The sequence below is a fragment of the Siphateles boraxobius genome, unplaced genomic scaffold (genome assembly GCF_051911475.1).
Source record: "Siphateles boraxobius isolate OS27281-9 unplaced genomic scaffold, OSU_SipBor_1 20, whole genome shotgun sequence".
NCBI classification, from domain to species: domain Eukaryota; kingdom Metazoa; phylum Chordata; class Actinopteri; order Cypriniformes; family Leuciscidae; genus Siphateles; species Siphateles boraxobius.
Window position 1 is genome coordinate 11472845 of NW_027508811.1, and position 23567 is coordinate 11496411.

The 23567-nt window shown below is 37.2% G+C and overlaps 2 protein-coding genes and 1 long non-coding RNA gene across 7 annotated transcripts in view; 2 read left to right on the plus strand and 1 right to left on the minus strand.

Annotated features, from left to right (window-relative positions):
- rassf4a (Ras association domain family member 4a) overlaps positions 1–13558 on the plus strand; it is a 30288-nt gene extending 16730 nt beyond the window's left edge. For all 5 annotated transcript variants that reach the window (XM_077236755.1, XM_077236757.1, XM_077236759.1 and 2 more), the window contains 8 exons: positions 5743–5888; positions 7748–7830; positions 8005–8165; positions 9586–9687; positions 9764–9815; positions 9909–10030; positions 12952–13049; positions 13134–13558. In XM_077236755.1, the coding sequence (XP_077092870.1) occupies positions 5743–5888; positions 7748–7830; positions 8005–8165; positions 9586–9687; positions 9764–9815; positions 9909–10030; positions 12952–13049; positions 13134–13203 (834 nt within the window). In that variant the 3' untranslated portion in view covers positions 13204–13558. The remainder of the gene's footprint in view (positions 1–5742; positions 5889–7747; positions 7831–8004; positions 8166–9585; positions 9688–9763; positions 9816–9908; positions 10031–12951; positions 13050–13133) is intronic.
- LOC143744997 (uncharacterized) lies at positions 1177–2564 on the minus strand. The gene is made up of 3 exons (XR_013205936.1): positions 2436–2564; positions 1566–2306; positions 1177–1484 (listed from the first exon to the last, which is right to left on the minus strand). It is a non-coding gene; the product is annotated as an uncharacterized LOC143744997 (long non-coding RNA).
- A 7259-nt stretch (positions 13559–20817) lies between the features above and the next one.
- LOC143744691 (uncharacterized) lies at positions 20818–22694 on the plus strand. Its single transcript, XM_077236343.1, has 3 exons — positions 20818–21032; positions 21202–21361; positions 21454–22694. Exons 1-3 carry the CDS (start codon positions 20829–20831, stop codon positions 21585–21587), a joined length of 498 nt encoding a protein of 165 aa, XP_077092458.1. The 5' UTR covers positions 20818–20828; the 3' UTR covers positions 21588–22694.
- The last annotated feature ends 873 nt before the right edge of the window (positions 22695–23567 follow it).

Consider the following 23567-nt stretch of genomic DNA (forward strand, 5'->3'; position numbering starts at 1 on the left):
TGCTGACAGTCAGGTTAGTACAGCTAGCCGAATAACTGCATTGAGATAAAAATTGTCCTACCATTCAAAAACTCCATCTAGAGGTTATTAGAAACACTTTATTGCAAGATCACAATCCACTCACATTGCTTCTGGCTATTTGTTTAGTCTTTCATTATGAGATTAGACCCAGCATAACCAAGCGACCACCCACATCTGTTTACTCTGAAAAAATGGGACCTTTTTGGAAACGTCCAGGAATCTGGGTGCACCAGTCCTAAAAACGTGTTAACATAGCCTAAGCCTACTGAAAATTAATCATTGGAACTAACAATTTGCCAAGTATGTGGATCACATCTTTGAAAGAATTTCCTTTTTATTTTATTTTTATTTATTTTATTACTTTTTGAAGTAGACTATCAAGTGCAAGAATAAAAATTAAAATTTTGTGAGCAATTTCTATAAAATAACATGTACTTAAAAATTTTGATCGGAAAGAAATTATATTTCTGTCCTTTCTGCACAGTGGACATGGACTTTCATTTGGACTAATTATCTTGAGTTTTTAATGAGATAAGGGGGTGAATGTTAGGACGATTCTAAGGGCACACGCACTTTTGGGGCCCCCAGAGATCGATTTTATAATGGCATGGGTGCGGTAGGGGGCCTAACCTCATAGTCTTTCATAGGGTCCCTATAAATTTCTAGTGGCGACCCTGCCCACAATTGCGATGGAAATGGGAGGAAAACGCTACGAGCCACTTAATTCTTCCTTTCTGCAATGCATATCGAAAAATGTTATGATTCATGATACAAGAAAGATGTGTTATTTTTTTCTAACCAACATGTTTTCTCTGTGTCTGCACTCCACAGGCTGTAGGTCAGTTTCAGAATTAGAGCGCTCATTGAGCGCCCTCTGCTGGTTCTGTTCAGATAGTGCATGCTATAAAATTAAAAATGAATTGCTGCCAACAGAGGTCGCTGCATAACTGGAATTAATCTCAAAAACTTGCCTTGCAGACCTGAAACTGCAGTATACGTGGTTCTCTAACCACAAATAGATTGAGTTTTGTGTTAATACTGGGATAATACTGTGGGAAGCTATTGATCTGTAAAAATGAAGGTGTACAGAAAGCTTTTTGTCAGCGATAGATTAAATTAGTATTCACAAGCTATAGAACTGCGATAACATATTATTCTTGATGCATTTTGTTCTCCCTTGTCTCACCATCATAAGTGCTCGAGATATTATATGGTCTATGTGTATTATACAGACACAATTTGACTATGGCCATATTAGTATTTCTTTATCAGTTTTAAACACACTCACATAGATAGATAGATAGATAGATAGATAGATAGATAGATAGATAGATAGATAGATAGATAGATAGATAGATAGATAGATAGATAGAGTACATACTATAGATAGATAGATAGCATACATACTACAGGTAGATAGATAGATTGCGTTCATACGATAGATAGATAGCGTACATAGCCTACTATAGACAGACAGACAGATAGATATATAGATAGATAGCGTACATAGACAGACAGAGAGACAGACAGACAGACAGACAGACAGACAGATAGATAGATAGATAGATAGATAGCATACACACTGTAGATGGATAGATAGATAGCGTATATAGCCTACTATAGATAGATAGATAGATACATAGATAGATAGATAGATAGATAGATAGATAGATAGATAGAAATTTAAGCAAAGAACCATTAACATTCTTGAAGTCAATTTACTTTTTAAATTTATTTTAAAAAGCATAGAATGTAGAAAACCATTAATTTGACAGGGTGTAAACATTAGCACCTTTGTACAAAAAGTCTGTTCAGACAATAAATTAAGAAGTTCAGTTCAATATTCCATTGCGTTCATCTTTCAAACGTTCAGTGTTATCCTCCCGTCAGCATGGCATTATGCTTTGGCGGATTAGAGTAACCACAAAGCAGCAGGTGCGCTGTCAGTCCTGCGCAAATTCTCTCCGTGTGACTGTAAGTGTGTCTGTGCAAACAACCAGTCCAGTGGATCTTTAGTTCCACAGTCCGTCTGGCTGCTGAACCTCAGCGTGACCTCATCCAGGCCGAGGGAAACGCGGCGGGGTTGCAGAGCCCGGGAAGAGCCCGCGTGCTTCCCCACCGGTTTACGCCTCTGAGTCCTGGATATCCTCAAAGGGCCGCAAGCAGGCTGGGCCAATTCTTTAATAGAGTTCACATATTCATCCAGGGACTGCGAGAGGTCCTCGTGCGACTCTGTTATTGTCGGTAGAGGAGCCACAGACAGGAGTAACCTTCTGGGTTTCATCCTAGAGAGTTGAGCAACAGTTAGTTATTTATGCAGTATGCATTTGTAATGAGATTTGACAGACAAGAAATGTTTAGTTGAATTTTTAATTAACATAAATCATTCAGTTGATCATATATCTCAAATTTACCTTTAGGACAAGGTTCTAGCATCAGAGTGGTGATTGTTGTGGAGAGGCTGTGTCTGTGTTTGGTTTGTTCTGGTTTAGAGGCAGCTCAACTCCTTTTATACAGCCACAGCAGTTAAGGACCATAACCCAATGCCAATGGTGCTAAATTTAGCTAAGCTCTGACCTTGCATGACTGACAGGAAGTGTGTGTGTGCTGAACGGAGAGTAGAGAGGAAACTGACCGCAGCTGCCCTGAATGTTTACATTGTCGTAACAATGAGGCGCTGGGAGCATTCGGCCCTCCACCTATGTGACACTTGACTACGCTCACTCACAATTACAACAGCTGCCAACACCCTTACCGATTATTATTTTGGTCTAGGGTTTTTGTTGAAGAGCAAGTCCGCAGAGATCCAGTGGGGAAAAGTCTGGTGGGCCTCAGCTCTGACCTCTGTCTTGCTTTGAATGATTAAAGTTAAAGAGTCAAAGAATCACAATAATCCTCTGTCGAGGTTGGACTGAACAATTGAGAATTAAATAATTGTTCTCTGTGAATTCAGAAGGTATATATAGCCTAGGATTGAAATTAGTTGTTGGCATATTAATTCTTCCAGCTATTAACTTAAAAATATCACCATAAAGGAGTTTGTTTTAATACTGTAGTTTTGTGGTTTGCTGAATTAAAGTGTGACTATGGGTTTTTTAGGTGAAATGCAGCTGGTAATAATACCAGAGATGTGAATTATAATTTTCTCATGTAAATTATGTTTTCTCACCTCAGATTCACCCTTAAAGGTGCAGTGTGTGACTTTTAGCGACATCTAGCGGTTCGGTTGCGAGTTTACACTAAGGGCTCAGCCCACCGCTCACCCCTCCCTTTTGAAGAAGCTACGGTGGCTAAAACGGGACAAACATCGTCGTCTGAGACAGCAGAGAATAGCCAGAGTAAACCAAGTTTCTGTACCACAGTCCATTATAAACCACATCATGGATAAAGTTTACAAAGCCATAGTCAGGTGAGGATCAAGGGTCTTAATACAATATATAATAATAGTAATTAGTTGATTGTCTCACGAACGTAACCAGCACATTTCTCCCGACATACCAAACCCATAATACGTTGAGGGAGAAGAACCACATGAAACTATGCAACTATATATTTTTTCTAACAGGGTAGTAAAAGTTTAGCTGGCTAATATGAGCTGTTACTGTGGCTGAGCTGGTTAAAGCGTTAAGCCTTGTTTATACTGGACGCGTCCGCATGAGCCCAAAGGTGCGAGTGGCAAAAATAACGTGATTGTAACAGCGCGCGCGTCTCCGCATCCCCTCGACACCATTTACTATACACAATAGGCTTTTTTTTCTCTGATTTTGGAAACTCGATCGACTTAAAATGCTTCCAAGATCGACGGGTTGGTGATTCCTGTAACTGTTTTACGGTCAATGACAAGAGTACTAATCAGCCTTCTCACGAACGTAACCAGCACATTTATCCCCACATAGCAAAGCCATAACACAGCGAGGGAGAAGAATTAAGTTACATGAAACAATCCAACTACATATTTTACACCACTGACAAGGGAAAAGTCACTACTCACGGTGTTTATGGCTAGCTTCTAGCTTAATGCGGCTTTTCTTTCAAGGTAGTGACGAAACGCGCTCTGAAACGATGTTTGTTCGCTGTCGGCTACGGTAGAAACATGACGTCACAATATGTCGACCTTCATAGAGGGGGATTCCCGCGCCTATGTAGATATAAATGCCTCATTCTAAGGTAATAAAAACATTACGGTTTATTAAGTAAGTTCTTTATACACCACTGAACACATAGTTATGGATGTCATATTGCATTTCTGTTAATAGATACTCAAAAATTTTACACATTGCACCTTTAAGCTAAAAGCAAATATATAACATACAGTAGAGCTATGAAAGGTGCTCATTAAATAGGTTAAACCTTTTAAACGTACATAAATAGAAGGCTGTGACACTGTTACGTGCATCTTACAACCAGCTATTTTAAGTAGCTTTCCTGAATCTTGCAGTTTAATCTCTGTGGTATATTTAGCTCTGCCACATGTATTAGTCAGACGATATTGTATTTTGCATGTGAACGGAAGAGACTTATCGACTTTGTTGACTTAGGCCTCGATAGTATTAAGACTGTGCTTAAGTGGCACGTTTCTGCCTGAAAAGAACTGCATGAAGTCTGTCTGTGGTAACTATCTATCTAATCATTTTCTTATAAAGAGAGGTCAATTTTCCTAAGCCAGACATCACTTCCCAATCTGAAAAGCTCACAACCTCATGATGATGCCATATTGTACACTACTGTTCAAAGGAGAGTGATTTATTTTTTATTAATTTTAGTTTTATTAATTGGGGATGCATTCATTTAAAGTTAATTTATAATGTATATAAAGATTTCTAAGTCAATGGTGTTCTTTTGTACTTAATTTTCATGAAAGAATCATATATCATATCATAATCATATATCTGTCTCGTGGGTTGCAGAAAGGCAGACGGAGATGAGGATATATTGCCAAAATCGAAGATTTAATTGTAATTAAACACAGGACAGCAGAACAGGCAGCAACACACTAAATACAACGGAGATCTGACAAACACTGACTGAACAGATGGAACTAAAATACAAACACAGATGACACTGATTAATAGAACACAGGTGATACAGATGACGATGACACAACTGAACTGATAATGACAGTAACCATGGATATGAAGGAGTGACGGAAAAGAACAAAGGAGAACAGGAACCAATCAAAATACAAACTAAAAGTCCAAACAAACACTGACACGTGACAATATAAAAAAATATATCATGGTTTCCAAAAAAATATTAGGCATCACAAACATTTTCAACTGTTAATAATAATAATAATAATAAATGTTTCTTGAGCATTCTCAAATTAGAATGCTTTCTGAAGGATCATGTGACACTGAGGATTGAAATGACTCCTGAAAATTCAGCTTTATTTGATGCAGTTAATTTCAATAATATTTTACAATAAAATGTGTATTACAGCATTGTGACATTTTCCATTCAACACTGAACTAATAGTTAATATTACTGAATTGTAAGCACATCATTGTTCAGAATCACACTCGAAAATAATACATCTAGTACGTGTGCTGTATTGTACTCCTCCCAAGGTGTCTTTCCATAACTTCACCGCCTCCAATTGAATTTCTGCGGATTGCAACTGCCTCTTCAGCACGTACACTTGAAACCGAGCTGAGACATGGGCCAGCAGGATTTCCTCCATCTGACAAAAGAGTTAATGATGATTATTATTATTTCTTGCAGGAAGAGGGTGAGCTGATCGTGGAGGGTTTACTCAACATCTCCTGGGGCCTGAAGAGGCCAATCAGACTCCAAATGCATGATGACAACGAGCGCTTTCGCTATGCCTGCACGGGTGCGTGGAGGTCGGAGAGCTCAGAGTCCAGCAGGTGGGTGGAACAACACACCCAGATGTCTCCTTTCTTTCATTAGGTCATAACTCCATCTGTTTCTTTCATTAATTCAATCATAGACGTCTCAATCCAAAGGCCAGTTATGGGTGTACAGCTTTTTTATAGGTTAAATTGGCTGCTCCTTTATCTTTCTCAGTCAGCTTAGAATTAATCATAGATAATGCTTTGTACTTTTCCTAAAATCCAATAAATCTTTTTTTTTTGAGAATTAAAGGTGCAGTGTGTGATTTTTAGCGACATCTAGCGGTTCGGTTGCGAGTTTACACTAAGGGCTCAGCCCACCGCTCACCCCTCCCTTTCGAAGAAGCTACGGTGGCTAAAACGGGACAAACATCGTCGTCTGAGACAGCAGAGAATAGCCAGAGTAAACCAAGTTTCTGTACCACAGTCCATTATAAACCACATCATGGATAAAGTTTACAAAGCCATAGTCAGGTGAGGATCAAGGGTCTTAATACGTAATATAATAATAGTAATTAGTTGATTGTCTCACGAACGTAACCAGCACATTTCTCCCGACATACCAAACCCATAATACAGCGAGGGAGAAGAACCACATGAAACTACGCAACTATATATTTTTTCTAACAGGGTAGTAAAAGTTTAGCTGGCTAATATGAGCTGTTACTGTGGCTGAGTTGGTTAAAGCGTTAAGCCTGGTTTATACTTAACGCACGAGCCCAAAGGTGCGAGCGGCAAAAATAACGTGATTGTAACAGCGCGCGCGTCTCCGCATCCCCTAGACACCATTTACTATACACAATAGGCTTTTTTTTCTCTGATTTTGGAAACTCGATCGACTTAAAATGCTTCCAAGATCGACGGGTTGGTGATTCCTGTATCTGTTTTACGGTCAATGACAAGAGTACTAATCAGCTGTCTCACGAACGTAACCAGCACATTTATCCCCACATAGCAAAGCCATAACACAGCGAGGGAGAAGAATTAAGTTACACGAAACAATCCAACTACATATTTTACACCACTGACAAGGGAAAAGTCATTACTCACGGTGTTTATGGCTAGCTTCTAGCTTTCTGCGGCTTCTCTTTCAAGGTAGTGACGAAACGCGCTCTGTAACGCTGTTTGTTCGCTGTCGGCTACGGTAGAAACATGACGTCACAATATGTCGACCTTCATAGAAGGGGATTTGGTGTATATTTCTTTATACACCACTGAACACATAGTTATGGATGTCATATTGCATTTCTGTTAATAGATACTCAAAATTTTTACACATTGCACCTTTAATGCACTTTCTATCATAGCTGTAATTCGGTAGGAGTTGATGACCTGTGGTCATTCTGGCACTAGTGAAACGACAGAGGAATTAGCTATTCAGAGTATTGGGCTCACGTGCAGCACTCATCTGTATCATGGAAATTTTAATCAGCTCAAAAGTGTATACAAAGCTGTGGTGACCTTGATTCAATGCTGGATGCAAAAAGGTTCAGCACGTAATTATTGACACTTTTCTTGAATATTATACAAAAAGACAAAACACTTCTATAGAGAAAACTATTAGATATGTAAATTGTGCAATATAAAGTACAATTAACATGAAAAGTAGCTTAACATCAATTGTTAATGTAAAATCAATAGTGCTTAATGCTGGAAAATGAAATCACACAAATAAGGGGTTTAAAGTGCGGTTACACATTTTCTGAACTTCATTTAAATAAATAGAAAATATTATATAGTCTTGCTACAACAACTGCTGAAATGGAACAAAATTAGTGACATTATTCCATTTGAAGCCTTTTTTTATACCAAAAACATTGAAAACTTATAGTTCATCATTATATGATTCAATTAGACATTTTTGTTGTTTACAGGAATGAAAATGGTGAAGAGAGTTTTTCATACCAGTTTTCTTTAGAGCCCAACAACAACAAAACCAGTGGTACACCTGTACCCAGTGAGTATCAAAAAGATTCAGATCTCTCCACACAAAAGCAGGAAAATCTTTCAATGCCCTTTTTAATTTTGAAGGTTGTTCCATCTAGATTATAATTCTTAACTGAACTAATCTAATCTCTGAATGCCTCATCATCTTAACACTAATATGTCTCTGATTGCTGTTCTGCTTCAGGTGTGGATGTTGCTGAGGAGGACATTCCTCAACTGCTGAGAACCAGAAGTGATGCGAGCTTTGTGAATATCCAAAGAAGATCTAAAATCCACAACTCTGCCGATTCACAGAGAATAAAAAGAAACCGCTTCTCCATCAATGGCCATTTCTACAACCACAAAGTAAGTTTACTTTATTATTCTAAATAAGCAGTTAAACTTGAACTGTGATCATCTATAAAGCTTTCACTCCGAGAACACCAGGACAGCCTTTCAGGCAGAAGGCAGAGATGAGTTGGAAGTATTCCATGCTCCAAGCTCGGGACAATAGTACAATAATGCTCACTGAAAGATAACATGCCTTGTGCCTGGCAAGGGGCCTGGTGCTCTCATAAAGTGCCACAGCTGCAACTGTTAAGGGAAGTGTCCGTTGTGTAAGTGTTTATGCTGTATATCAGTGTTGTGAGATGGATGCAGGTGTTGAGAGGCAGTGCTTTCCTGTGCAGGCCTTCCCTTTGGCTGTACCGTATGCTTTTATTATCCGTTGTCATCTGCCTCTCTCATAAATGGTCCTCGAAGGTCATATAAGTCGGCCTGGTCCCTTTGCAGGTGTGGAGATGTATACACACACACACACACACACACACACACACACACACACACACACACACACACACACACACACACACACACACCCATACAGTACGTATTTTTTTGCCACAAAGTAAATGCCTTTACAGCCTCAGCTGATAAATTCAATGCATTGTTTGTGAAACAATAAATTTTTTTAAAAATGCTATAGTTATATATGCTATAGCCAGTGGTACCCCAGGGCAAACCCCCTGAGGCATTTAACATCCTTCTGCATATACCATGTTCATTAGACTGCAGTCACACCTATATAAAATAATGGTAAAAACGAAGCGATACTTTTAAATATTAAACTAAACCCGCCAGTAGGTGGCGGCAAGTCACTGTCTTAATCAGTGTATCATTGAATCATTGACTCTCAAATGTCACGATTATTTCAAAGCAGATTCGGTCACTACAGACACACAACAGTTCTGCTGTGGCTTTCATTGGCACTTTTATTTTGTTACAAAATAGAATCTTAAATAGATAGATGAATTCAGCATTTTGTTTCGCGTACGCTCTCTGTCACCTCAGGGGTATGTGTACGCACCCCAGTTTGGGAACCACTGCCTTATGCTAATTAAATGGCACAGCATACAAACACCTAATTTTGGCTTTGCAACTATTTTAATTTTAAATTCATGTGGTGCATGACCATGTGAACAGAATGTTTTTTTTCAAACTATATATATATATATTTTTTGCTTTATTGTGAACAAAAGTATCTGCTAAAACATGAAACAGAAGTGCAATTGTCTTATGGCATAGATCAATTTATCACCACAGACTTTCATAACTTACATTTTATTTTATTAACTTTATTAATCTTTATTGTAGCTCATTTTATTGTAGCCTATGTTTTTTCAAACCTTGTTATTGGCCAAATTTTACAGTAATCTTGTACCACATCATTTATAAACGATTGAACATTCTATTAATTATTGCTGAACTTGATCTCCTTTCTTTACAGACATCAGTTTTTACTCCATCATATGGATCAGTGACTAATGTGCGAGTGAACAGCACTTTAACAACACAGCAAGTTCTTAACTTGCTTCTTAATAAGTTTCGGGTAAGTTTTCCCTAATTCAGCTGAATATGAAGATCTTTACTATTCTTTTACTTTTCCGTTCTATACTTCTGTACAGGTTGAATGTAAGGCAGATGAGTTTGACCTCTACCTAGTTCATGCATCAGGGGGTAAGGCTTGTCATTCTAAGTTTACAGTGTTTAGTTTCTGCAAGCATCAACAGTGTGCAGATTATATGATTTTCCCCCATCTTTTGCACCCAGAGAGAACAAAACTGAAGGACACAGAATACCCTTTGGTATCTCGTCTGCTGCATGGTCCATGTGAAAAAATCGCCAGAATATTTATTATGGAAAAGGATCTTGGTGAAGAGATTACATATGATGTGAGTATTTTGTACATTTCAAAGTTCACAATAGGTAATTTAGAATGTGATTCCCCTGGCAAACTTACATTCTGTTGTTTAAATTTAGATACAGTAAACAATAATGTCACTTCCAGACATCAAGTCTAATTTTAGGATCCTTCCAAGTGGAATAACAATGGTACAGATATTTATATTGCATATTTATAAGAAAATTTAAGGTTAGTATGTTTTGTTTTTTAATTAATCAATACATTTATGCAGCAAAGATAAATTAAATTGATTTAAAAAATTACAGTAAACACACAATGTTACAAAAGATTTTATTTAAAATTAAAGCTGCAAGCAGCATTTATCAGGGTTAAAGCATTTAAGGCCTTTAAGCACATAAGCATTAAAGACATTAAGTTTTATTTAGCTCGCATTTTACCACTGACATTATAGATGGAAAAGACCATTTACAGCCAATACAGGCAATTTACCATAGGAAATACATGGTTTTCAAAGCTTTTTAACAGTTTTAGCGCCACCTTTGCATGCTTCTTCACCATGTTATGACACATATGCTCATCATTTCTGTGAGTTTTCCTTTAGGATTTATAGGCTTTTGAGTGTATTTTGTCACGCCCCTTTTCTAAATGACCACGTTATAGCCGGCCAAATGCAAAATTTCGATAATTTTTGATAGTCAGACTCCAGAGAACATTTCTGCACTGGTTTGGTTGCGATCGGGCGAAAAACCTAGGACTTGTTTGCGAAAGTAGGTTTTGGACGAAATCAAAGATGTAAATTTTGGAGATATGTGTTTTGTCCGACTTGAGCCAAGGATCACAGTGATATAAAACAATTGAGTCTAGGACAAACGGTCTAAGAGTTATGAGCGATTTTGTACTTTTGGTTGCTGTAGCGCCACCTATGGGCCAACTGCGGTCATACTCTGATAGGTTTTCCCCAAATTGAGGCCTACCATCTGGCCAGGTTTCAAGTCTCTAGCACTTATGGTTTGGTCTGCACGATCAGTTTTACAATCCTTACAATTACAATAGGGTTTCAGCACTTTGTGCTTGAACCCCTAAATAGGGTTTCAGCTCTACGTGTTTGAACCCCTAATAAAAAGGGCCTAAAAAAGGCCTATAAAAAAAAAAACTATAGGGTCTGAGCACTTGACACTTGAGCTGCTGGTTACAAAATCTTTATCAAGCCTTTTATCATGTACCTCAGAGAGGAAAAAGGTTGCTTTTTGCATTTTCAGCTCATTTATCATGGAAATGTGGTCATTTTGGTGTGAATTATTTCTACCTTTTAAACTGTAATAAATCCACTGATGTCCCGATCTCCGTAAAAATGTGCATGCTTCTTTAGAATATAGAGCATTTTTCACCTTTATAACGGTTAAAACGCCACCGATGGCCCGACGTCCATGAAAGTTTTCAAGCTTCTTTAGGATCACGTGACGCATGCACACGCCCGATTTTGTGAGGTTGTATGCAAATCAGGCAGGAAGAGGGCCGCTTTCAGCCATTTTATGGGATTTGCTATAGAAATACATCATTTTGACATCTTTTTAACAGTTATAGCGCCACCAAGAGGCCAATCGCCGCGTCTTTTTTCATGCGACCACAGAATGAGCTCTTACAAAGCTGTGCTGAGTTTGGTGAAAATATCTCGTTCCGTTCACAAGTTATAGCCAATTTAGTAAAAGGGGCTCTTCCCACTTGGAACGTTCTGGCGGCCCTTAGAGACCGTGAACCGAAATGTTCCACTTTTTTTTGATAATTATTGACAATTAGACTCCAGAGAATCTTGGTGCACTGGTTTGGTTCTGGTCGGGCCAAAAACCTAGGACTAGTTTGCAAAATTAGGTTTTTTGAAAAAACAAAATACCTGAAAATTGACCCAGGGTGACCAGCAAATTCCAACGATGTAAGACACTTGAGCCTTTAAACTTTTATGTAGCCACGCAACAATAATTTCAGCATGCATTCACTGTACACAACGAGACGTGATGGAGGAACAAATATTGTATTGCAGTCTTTGCAAGCCCTTGTTTGTATTTCACGTCTGCCAAATAGTTACAGACAACAACAAAAAATTAAAGTCCCCAGCCTGTTGGTTTTTAATATAGATTCGGAGTACTCATTTTTCAGCTTTTACTGCGTGTTCAACAACAAGTCACGTTACAGCTCTTCTTCAGCGTTAAACTACCAGAATACACAAATATGCTTAGATGCTTAGAGTGGTTATTATAACATCTTGAAAGAACATTCACATATGAGATAGCTTTATAACTTGCATACTATATAACTTATAGTATATAACTTATAACAGCTTTAACTGAAATAGAAACAAGTTTAATATAACTATTCTGTTAATAAAGCACACACACAAAAAAATATCCGATTACTCGATTAATCGATCGATTAAGTGCTAGATTAATCGATTACAAAAAGAATCGATAGCTGCAGCCCTACTTCAAACTCATCCTGATTTTTTTTAATCACAGTTTCCACAAAAATATTAATCAGTAGGCTACAACATTGATTATAAGAAATGGTTTTTTTTTTTTTGCATAATAGAATGATTTCTGATGGATCATGTGACACTGAAGACTGTAATAATGGCTGCTGAAAATTCAGCTTTGTCATCAATAATCACAGAATAAATTACATTTTAAAATATATTCAAATGGAAAACAGCTTTTTTAAATTGTAATAGTAATAGTATATAACATTGCTGTTTTTAATGTATTTTGATCAAATAAATGCAGACTTGTTGAATAAGGTTGGTGAGGATAAGAAACTTCATTCAAAAGCATAAACAAATCTTACCAACCCCAAACTTTTGAACAGTAGAGTATGCGATTACTGTGTTGTTTTTGTTAATATTCAGAACATTTACTGCTTATATTTCAGTGGTTAATGCATCAATGCATTGTCTTTCAGGTTGCGCAGTATATTAAATTTGAAATGCCTGTTTTGGACAGTTTCATCAAGAAACTGAAAGAGGAGGAAGAGAGAGAGATTTTAAAACTGTCAAGAAGGTAAGCAAGCACACAATTCGTTGTTCCCTCAACAACACAACAATATATTCATTTTTATCTTTGTTGTACTTTTGTTTTTTACAGATACAGTGCACTGAGGTCATTGATATTACAAAAATTGGATGGAATCCCTGACAGTGCAAATTATGTGTGAGAAAATGTGCTGATGGTTTAAAACCCAGGCATCTTCTTTATTGTACAGTCAACAGCAGTGAGCCACAGATAGTTTTAGGTTTTTCATTTTTGGTGAAGACATCAGCACAATAACTAGTACTGTATATGAAATGTATAATCTACTGGTATCTAGTAATTAACAACTGAAAGTAATTTTACCCATAATTCTCAGGTGTCACAAAAGACCTAGAATGTTATTTTATGATGCACTTATGCTCCATGATTTTAAAAGACATTTTATGTTACATAACATATACACGCCTGACAAGTTTGTACAGTAATAATGTTACCTTTTATACATTTTAAAATAAAACTAATATATATGGAATTGTTCACTCCGTCTCATGTATCATCTCTGTTTTGCTAACATACAGTGTCATGTTAGTTTTGTACTCACCTACTAAAAGTCATTTTGCCATATCATTATATTTCAAATTGATGCTGATGAACCTATTCTATTACAATACAATCCCATGGTGTTTCATTTGATTACCTTCAAATCATTGTTTTGTTGCTTGAGAAAAATGTTGTGTTGTTTCCCTCACGTTCACAATGAGCGTTTCTTATTGTTCTTTGAGTGATCCTTGCACTGAACCAGTTCCCACAAGCTGTAAAAGCTAATGCTATTGAGACTAACGCATGAAGTCAGTGGCTTCTGGCTGGAGTGCCCATGATATACAGTGGAACAAGGAACTTAACATTACTTAAAGCTGCAGTCCGTAGTTTTTCCTCTTTGTCGCCATCTCTGTTCGTAATCTGCAATTGCAGTTATTCTCGGAATTATCAACTTTACGTGCAGCTGAATCCAATGTTTTAAAGCTGCAGTTGGGAGTTTTGAGAAAATGTTGACTTAGCCTGAAAATTTGAACAAACACAACTTACAGGTCCAACCCCCTTGCTCTCTGCTACGCTACAGCTCCTCCCTCCACAGCTCCTCCCCCACAGCGGAGCCTGCCGTGAACGCGCAGGCTAGTAAGCAGGTCCACCGATGACGGCGGATTATAAACAGTTAAGGAACATTCACTAATAGGGACGAAACATCAACAATATGCTTTACATTGACTATGGCCTGCCCATACTTTGACTATAAACTTGGTCCTCAAATCATTATGTATTTTGCAATACATGTAACTTAAAAAGGTTGCACTCTTTCTATAAGTTATAGCTACTAAGATAACGTTAAAGGATTAGTTCACTTTAAAAAAAACTTTTGCTGATAATTTACTCACCCCCATGCCATCCAAGATGTCCATGTCTTTCTTTCTTCAGTCGAAAAGAAATTAAGTTTTTTGATGAAAACATTACAGGCTTTTTCTCCATATAATGGACTTCAATAGGACACAAACGTTTCGAGGACCAAATGACAGTTTCAGCGCAGCTTCAAAGGGTTTTAAACGATACCAGACGATGAATAAGGCTCTTATCTAGTGAAACTATCGGTCATTTCAAAAATAAATAAAAAACTTTAAGTTTTATAAGCACAAATGCTCGCCTTGCTCTGTTCTGTGATGCACGTTCGTGATCCTGTTCGAACTCGTTCATCCAAATGAACAAATCTTTTTTCGAGTCATTCATTCGTTGAATGAACGAAATGACTCGAAAAAAGATTCGTTCATTTGGATGAACGAGTTTGAACAGGAGAGTCACGAACGACGGTACGCGCACGCGCTGTGCAAGAGAGGGGTGATCAGCGCGTACACAAGCGTGATTGACACTGCTAAAACATTCCTCCTGGCTCTGATTGGTTGTTTCTGACCGGGAGCGGTGTATTTCTGCAAATGGCAGTAGGACCACAGGGAGGAGCCAGAGGAGCTTGATTTTTTTCACAGATTATCTGTCTCATATTCTACTTTCAGGACATAATGAGAGTTTTAACAAATATTTGTTTACAAAAGCTACCTACTGGAGCTTTAAGTGTTTGTATACAAATCAGTAAATCTTTACCTTCAATATTAGGCTAACGTTATAGTAGGCTAATGAAACAATTTTAATGACACAACTGACTCCCATAGTTTACAGCATTGGTTAAATATAGGCGTTAAAAATTATACTTTGCCTCCCTTCGGTTACATTTGAATAACTCTTGCTCAGAATATGATAGAGAAAATATGATCTTTTTTTCTGGTGGATACTGCCACGTAGTGGAGTCAAACAATATAATCTGCAGGTCCCCAGAGCAAACAGGACCTGAATCACAAACTTTCAAAGACAGGATTCTGGGGGGAAAAATTAGTAAAAATGGCCTATTTTTATGTTTATCGTAATATTTTAAACATATACTATGCTATTTATGAAGTTCTGCAATCTGATTTAGTAAATTTGAAGGGTTTTCTGTACAATGACACCAGTTATTTAAATTTCCTACACTGTATGTGTGTAGGGTGAATATTTAAACTTGGGTGTGTTAAATTCAGGCGGAATTCCAAAATATGCCTTAGACTGGAAGAGGTTAATGACAATGTCCCATAGAGGGTTATAATGTACATAGATGCTGTTACACATTAAGTAACTGTAATGCATTACTGATGCACACAGATGTATGAACATTTTAACCCTCTATGGGACATTAATACATGAAGCTTAGAAAACGGCATTTAAAACAGAATAATAATGTTCAACCAAAAAAAAACTAAACAAACACATTTTAGTATTATCATATAACATCCCCTTCAGTCAATTATATATATATATATATATATATATATATATATATATTCCATTTTTAAAAAATATCATTGTACATCCAGATTAGCATTTTGTACGCCTTGTATAGAGTAAACAACAATATTTTGTCTACTGTTTACCCTTTGTAAGTTTGCTAAATTGACTAACTGTTCGTAAAATTAAGATTTTACTGCCCCCTTCTGGCAAAAAACAAAAACATGATTCATGAACATTCTTCAAAAGAGAAAGAAATGGGTAGAAATCGGGCTAAAAGCATAGACAGTAAAATAAAATTAAAAAAAGCTAAAAGGTTGTACTCAACTGGGACATGCACGCTCTCAAGAGATTTTGTTTTCATTAAAATATACATTTAAGTTTAAGACATTCAAAGTGCTGTAAATAAAAAAAGTTGTAAGTAAATGGAAATTCAGCAACAAATCCGAATTAATATAGCCGTAACAATCAATATTATTATTATAATTGACAATATAAACACTACAACCTTATTTAACAATAATTATGATTTTTTTATAGGCCTAGTTCACTGATCTATATAGAATGACAGATCAGTGGCCTAGTTACAGAAACCCACAGCGTTTACTTTAGCATTCACCATGGTGAAATTAATGAATACATACAAACAATAAATATGCATATTGTACAGTACCGGGAATGCTTTTTAAGGAAACACACACACACACACACACACACACACACACACACACACACACACATATATATATAGGCTATATATATATATATATATATATATATATATATATATATATATATATATATATATATATATATATATTGTAACCTGTGTCAAGAAACGATAAGAGACGGTAGATAAGATAGTCATCCTATAGGATGACACATTACAAATAGCAAAATGTCCTTAACAGTGATTGCAGAAAAGTAATTTTCTCAAATTTGAAAGCACAACTAACGCCCAGATAGCAAAAAATATCCGCACGGCTTCTTTTTGCCGCCGGCCCTAAGCTGTCGGCTATAGGTGCGTTCCGCTGGCGGGGATGAAACGTTTGCCGCCGAATACGTCACTCCCATTTCTTGCGAGATGCCGCCGGGAAATAGCCATAGCCGGCGGGCCGACTGCTTCATTTTCTTTAGCGGTTGCCTCCGTCTAATGGACCGCGGCCAGCTGGCGGCAAGCCGCTTTTAAATACAAGAATTTCTACTCTAAAATCGACCAGCCATGATGGCTATGTTTGGCATGTTGGGAGTTAGAATGGAAGTGGAACTGACAGCATTTTTACTACTTTTCACATTTGAAGCAATTATAAAATCATAATAGCCTATATGTGAATTATATCAAATATTAGTTGTTGTTGTTTTTTTAGCAGTGAAAGACATCTGCAACATGGCCAATATATTGGGTAGGCATACTTTATATTTTTTTATTAATTTGCAACCATGGTAATATCTATCATAAACATGAAAATCTCTGTTTTGACCTGAAGGATAAACTCAAACAAAAAGCTAAAATCTCCTCTGGTTTCACAGTTGCGCTGGCAGATTTGTGAAATATTTATAAATATTTTGTCTCTCTGCCATTCCAGGAAATTTCGTTTATGTCTTTCATTTTTTCCTAACCTCGATTTTGTTATTTATTTGACCTTTTACAGGTGGATTAATTTGCAATTGCGACCTGTACAAATGGTTCAGAAAGTGTTAAATTCCCTGTAAAAGCAATGCAAAAAAATATAAACGCATTATAAATGTTAGAAATGCATTGCTAAAACACATTGCAAAGACTGTGAACTGTGAAGTACTGAATTGGGGAGTAGACTGTTGTATAGGTTTTCACCATTGCTGTGTTCAGGATTTTTTTGGGCGGGGCTCAAACGATGGCTCGATGACGCACTGGAGCCACTGCGGCTGGCCCCTCCCGAACAATATAACTAGAGCACGCATCAGGTCGCCGCTCAATCGCGAGTTACTGTCGACTACCATCGTTTAAGTAAGTACATGTTTCCTTTTTGTGTAACGCAATATTATGTTTAGATTGTTTTTAGTTTATCTTTGTAAAATCTGTTGTCATCTTTGTTCTTGCCTTACTAGTCAAGCTAAAGTAAGGCTAAAGTAAGTTAGCCTTGTTTACAAAGTTGCCGCAATGTTACTATTAACTTTCTGAAATAGCTACTTAGTTTCTTCCAGGCGTTGAGTTTTTCTTTTCTTCTAAGATTCATATGTATATATGCGTATGTATGCGTATCTTATACGTGTGTGAGTAAGTTACAGTTTGTGTTTTAAGTTAGTTTTGGTCAGTCGAATTAAGTTACGTAACCATTTTCTGAACTAACAGTTAAGTTAACGTTACTTGTATGGACAATTATGCTGCTGCCCATTAGTTAATGTGGATCCAGCAGTAGGTAGCGAAATCTATGACAAGAAAGACTGATCAGTATAACTTGTGTTGTTTTCTAACTAAACAGAATGATGTATATACGGTAGGTTGTTTTCAATTGTTTGTTCCGACACGCATGCTGCTAGTCTAGTTCACAGTGTTAGCTAACACATGCTGTTTCGCCTTTTTACACTGAGTTCAAGCATGTTCTACATGTTTAAATGTATCTAGCTACTACAGTAGGTAGCCAAAGCTTTACATCTAGAAAGACTAACGTTGTGTATAGGTTGTTTAAATGATTTTGTTTGTCTGAACAAGTAGCTGCTAGTCCAGTAGCTAGAGTGGCTAGCAAGTGTTAGCTAACACATGCTGTTTTGCCTTTGTTACAGTTACACGCTGAGGTTAAGCAATGTTGCTAGTTATGTTACATGTAGAAAGATAACTAGCTACAGTAGGTAGCCAAAGCTTTACATCTAGCAAGACTGAGTATAACTTTTGGTGTTTTCTAACAAAGCAGAATGATGTATATAGGTTGATAGGACAAACAAAATAATTTAAACAAAGTATGCTGCTAGTTCAGTTCACAATGAAGCTACAGTGGCTAGCAAGTGTTAGCTAGCATGTGCTGTGTTGCTACTGTACTTCTAGGGTTTAAGGGGATTATGATGAGTTATAATTATCTGAACTGCTGTGCTTTTTATGTTTGAGGACAATGCTGTGTTCACTTGAATCACTACACTGAATGAGTACATTTTATTTTTAACAATTTCACTGTTCCACATTTGGCTGATCAGTTTTTTTTCCCTACAGCATAGCTACTGTATATTCCTAATGTTAACAATGTGGTTTTGTTTACATTTTCTTGCAGATACCTTGACCGGAGCATAACTGGTTATCTTCACCCAAGAGACCTACTGTTGGACAATCGTTTTGGCTTTAAAGGTAAATGCATTGTTAGTCACAATGTCTAGTTACTGGGCCAAAAGGAGAAGAATATTGAAAGGAGTTGAGAGGGACAAACAGGAAATTGCAGCGGCAAACAATGCTCTACTTGCTGCTATTCCTGACTTTGACCAAGTAAATCCTCCTGTTAATGAACATCAACATGGAATGGCTACAAGCCATGGACAAACTATAACCTCTGAAGCACAGGAAATAACTGTTGATGAGGTATATGAACCTGGTGAAATGTTTTCCTCAAGCACAGAAGATAGTGTAGAGGAAGAGGATTGCCTAAGGACACAATTGACAGGGTGGGCTATTGACAACATGATCCCCCATGTGGCACTTGGTAAGCTTTTAACCATTTTGTCCAAGGATCATCCAACCCTTCCTAAAGACCCAAGAACCCTTCTGAAAACAGTGACTTGTGTTAAAACAACAGAACTCTCAGGTGGTGTATACCATCACTCTGGAATTGAAAGTGGAATACTATCACAGTTTTTAGTGTCTCCTCAATTGCAGAAGTTAACGTCAGGTTTCTCCCCAGAAATCCAGACTCCACTTCTCAGAGCCAAGAGTTTCAGTACAAGTAAGTGATGTTATTTGTGAAGTTTTTTTTGTCTTGGAAACTATTGCTTCTATTTAAGATGAGGAATCCTTTAATCATAATCAGTTTTTCATTAGGACACTTGACTGGTTTCTCGCCGCAGCAGGTTCTGGATGAAAGGTGTCGAGGTGTGTTGTACATTCCATTAGCTTTGCACAGTTCAATTATAGTTTCATTACTGAATATGCAATACTCTGCAGTGAAATTAAAGCTGTTATGTTTGCTCCACTAGCTCGTCAAGTACTAAGCTTTACACCCCCAGCAGCAAATTTACCCTGGCAGCGTATGAGTGAAAACGCTGGAAGTATGTAATTTGTTGCGCTAAACTAAGTGTTACATTTAAGTCCAATTCATTAAATGTATGCAATGACTTTAAACATATTTTTACATGTCAATGATTATCAATAGGAGAAAGTCATCGCTCCGTTATTGGCCCTTGGACTCCCCTGGCATCTCGTGTACAGCATGAAGTTTTCAGCTATGAAGGTATATTCTAGGCCTATGTCTTAGTGTCCAGTGTTTTAACAGTATTGAAAATAGTGCCTTTAGGTGTTTTTATTTGTTGTTTTTTATATAGATTTCCAGAGACTCCAAAATGAAAAACAAGCCGTGATGGAGGAGAACCAAGCCCTTAGGGAGGAGAACCAAGCTCTGAGGGAGGAGAACCAAGCCCTGAGGGAAAGCAATGCACGAGCAGGTGAGAACATGCACAAAAAAGTAAACTTTAAGAGTACTTGATGTAGGTCCAAAATTACCATATGCCTTTCATTTTGTAGCTTCGGATGACAGCGGCTCACTTCAAGAGCAGGTGAAGCATGTTGGGAATATGTTGAAGATGTTTGCTCGCACTGGGCAATCAGGTAGAACTTGCAAACAACACCTGTGGTTGTTGGTTTAATTCCCACTGGGGCCACCTACACCTGCAGTAGACCTAGATTTAAATGTCATAGTTTAGTAGTTGAGGGACCAGGACTGACTATATTATTTTTTTCTGGGAACCCCTGTAGGTGCAGATCAGACCTTAATGCTGCGACGTCTTGGAGAGTTTGGTGATGTTGTGCGTAGCATGGACAACAAAATGGACACTATGCTGCAACATTTCAGTGCCAATGTGTCTGTTGGAGAGTTATCCCTGCCAGAGGATCTGTTACTCCCCCTAGACACCCAGGAAGATTTGGCGTTGCTTGACAACAGTTTGAGGCAGGATAAAGAGCTCCAGGAACGATTTGTAAGTGTGCTGATTTCGTTTATAACTCCATAGGGTAATCTAAAAAGTAAAATTTAAGATTGTACACTGCATATTCTACAGTCTGAATCCACAGCCTGTCACATTTTATATTTATGTATGATAAGGTTCAGAGAAATGTAACTTGTAACACTTTTTTTTGGATTTTCAGCTTCAGTTTTTGGCAATCAAATGTGGGAGGGACCTAAAGACAACCGTCTGGCGAATGCTTCAGAGTATCTTCTCTAATCACCTTTCTATCAATACAACCTGGACTGGAGTAGGGGATAAAGCATGTTTCAGAGACATGTTCCTGAAGACCATTGTTCAAAGTAAGTTGGATTTTTTTTTTTCACATATATTTAAGTAGATGTGTATGGCATTATGCCATTCAAATGGAATGACAGATCTGTGTTTTCTACAGGAGCCATCCGGAAGAACCCGGCAACCCAGGATGCCACTGATGAGGCGATCCAGGTTAACGTTACGCGTTACCTGAAAGGAGCATCTGACCGTGAAGGTGGGAAAAGGCGACGCACAGCTGAGAGGGACCCATAGCTGACCCCTTAAACCTAGGCTGACTACTGACACCCCAGCATCACTGACAACTGGAACCCTTTCTTTATCCTGCTGTCAGTAACCTCAAGATGCCTAAAGAAGCCAGAAGTGTCAGACTACACTCACCCAGTCCACACTGTTCACTGTGGAAATTTCTTTTCTTTTCTTTTCTTTCTTCCCCGTGAATACCTCTGATACTTGATATTGCACATTTACCTGGTACCAAATATTCTCCTTACTACATTAGCTTTTTTCATTCCATCACAGTGCTTAACTTTTATTCTATTGTTAAATATAGCTTGTAAATCATTGTGCCACAGGTCAGCATTGCAGTTATAATGGTCTGTTCTACTACTGTTTTACCTCTAATTTATATATATATATATGTCAAGTTGTTTATCACAGATACAAGAGACACGCATCTTATTGCAGCACAGTGAAATCTTGTACCCCAGGTCAGCAATGCCATTATAGTGGTCTATTCTACTCCAGAGCTTTACTCTAAATTATTAGCACTTATCCTATTGTTAGAAATGGCTTGTAAATGTGATGTTATACCTCGATTTATTTGGTATCCTGCACATTCTTTGGTACCAAATATTCTTATTACTAATGTTTACTGGTAATTCTTTTCATCCCAGAGCTGACCTCTTTATATTATTAACAGTTATTGAAAGTGTTATAATTTGCTTGTAGGCTAAGGCTGTTTTTTTTTAACCAAAATTTAATTGGAAACCTGCATGTTCTTTAGTATATATATTTTTTTTTCTGTTAATTATATTTCAGTGATCTGATATGTTTCAATGACAGTTACTGTAGGCTACTTTGCATGTTCTTTAGTGTGTATTATTTTTCTGTTATTTGAGTCATTCCATGAAACCGGTACGATTTGGACTTACACATTTTTAGATTTTTTACCAATAAATATTACTTTTATGAACAGCCCACAACATTAATGACATATTTAACTTCCAGAAAAACATATTTTCCCACCTCAGGCATCAAATCCCTAATATTATTGGTTATTATTTTAAGATATGGGCACTATTAGTCTTCAACCCCGTTATGGACAATATATGAGCTCTTTGAATATGATTATAAAATGTATTTGTAATGAAATCAACATTTTCCTATTAATCAGATGTCCCTCACACTAATTTAGTAATTGCAAATATAAAAGTTACATAAAATCTCACACTTTTGCTATACTAAAGCCTGAAATGGGCACTTTTTGTGACAGCAACCTCATAATTTTTTATCAAAGATGTGGCTAAACTTCAGAATTTTAACTAAAATCAGTATTCTTATGATTGCTCTAAACATTCTAGACTAAGTTCAACAAACATTAAATTACTTTTTCATAAACATAAAAAAATAATTAATAAAAACTTACGTGTGACAGGGTTGAGACTAGGGTAACGGGGTTGAAGAGACAAATACAGCTTAACATATAAATAGTTGTTTTTTGCTCAAATTGACTGTAACATTTTCTATGCACACTGTATTTCATTATGTAACAAAGAAAGACAACAAATATAAATTGCAATTGAACGGAGTTTTATTAACCCGACTGCAGGAAAACAATAACATAGTATACATTAGAACGGACTGAATAGGTCCTCAAAATAAAACATAACTTTTGCTTTTTTGATGTGTTTCTTTCAAAGTTAAGACTCTCTTTATGCTGCCAACGCTTACTCGAAAAGCCAAGGGAATCCTCAGCAAATCTCTGTAACCTGTATTTTTTGACAATTCTCCCTGTTGTCACTTTTGCAATTAGTTGTCTTTCCCTTTCTTTGGTGGTCTGCTGATATTTGTTACTGATGTCTTTAATTAGTGATTGGTGATACAGCAACGTCTTCCTGATTCTGGGGTTTACGGGGCAATTTGCAGTTAGCTCATTAACCTTTGACTGTAGTGAATCGGAATGCTTCTTTAAACGTTGGCACCTCTTTTTGTATTTTTCTGTTTTCTTTCTTT

Excerpts from the sequence above, each read along its gene's own strand:
- LOC143744691 (XM_077236343.1), top strand. The coding sequence starts at position 20,829 with ATGCTGCGACGTCTTGGAGAGTTTGGTGATGTTGTGCGTAGCATGGAC. Across the intron at positions 21,033-21,201 it reads AAGAGCTCCAGGAACGATTT|CTTCAGTTTTTGGCAATCAA; the intron begins GTAAGTGTGCTG and ends TTGGATTTTCAG. Across the intron at positions 21,362-21,453 it reads CCTGAAGACCATTGTTCAAA|GAGCCATCCGGAAGAACCCG; the intron begins GTAAGTTGGATT and ends TGTTTTCTACAG.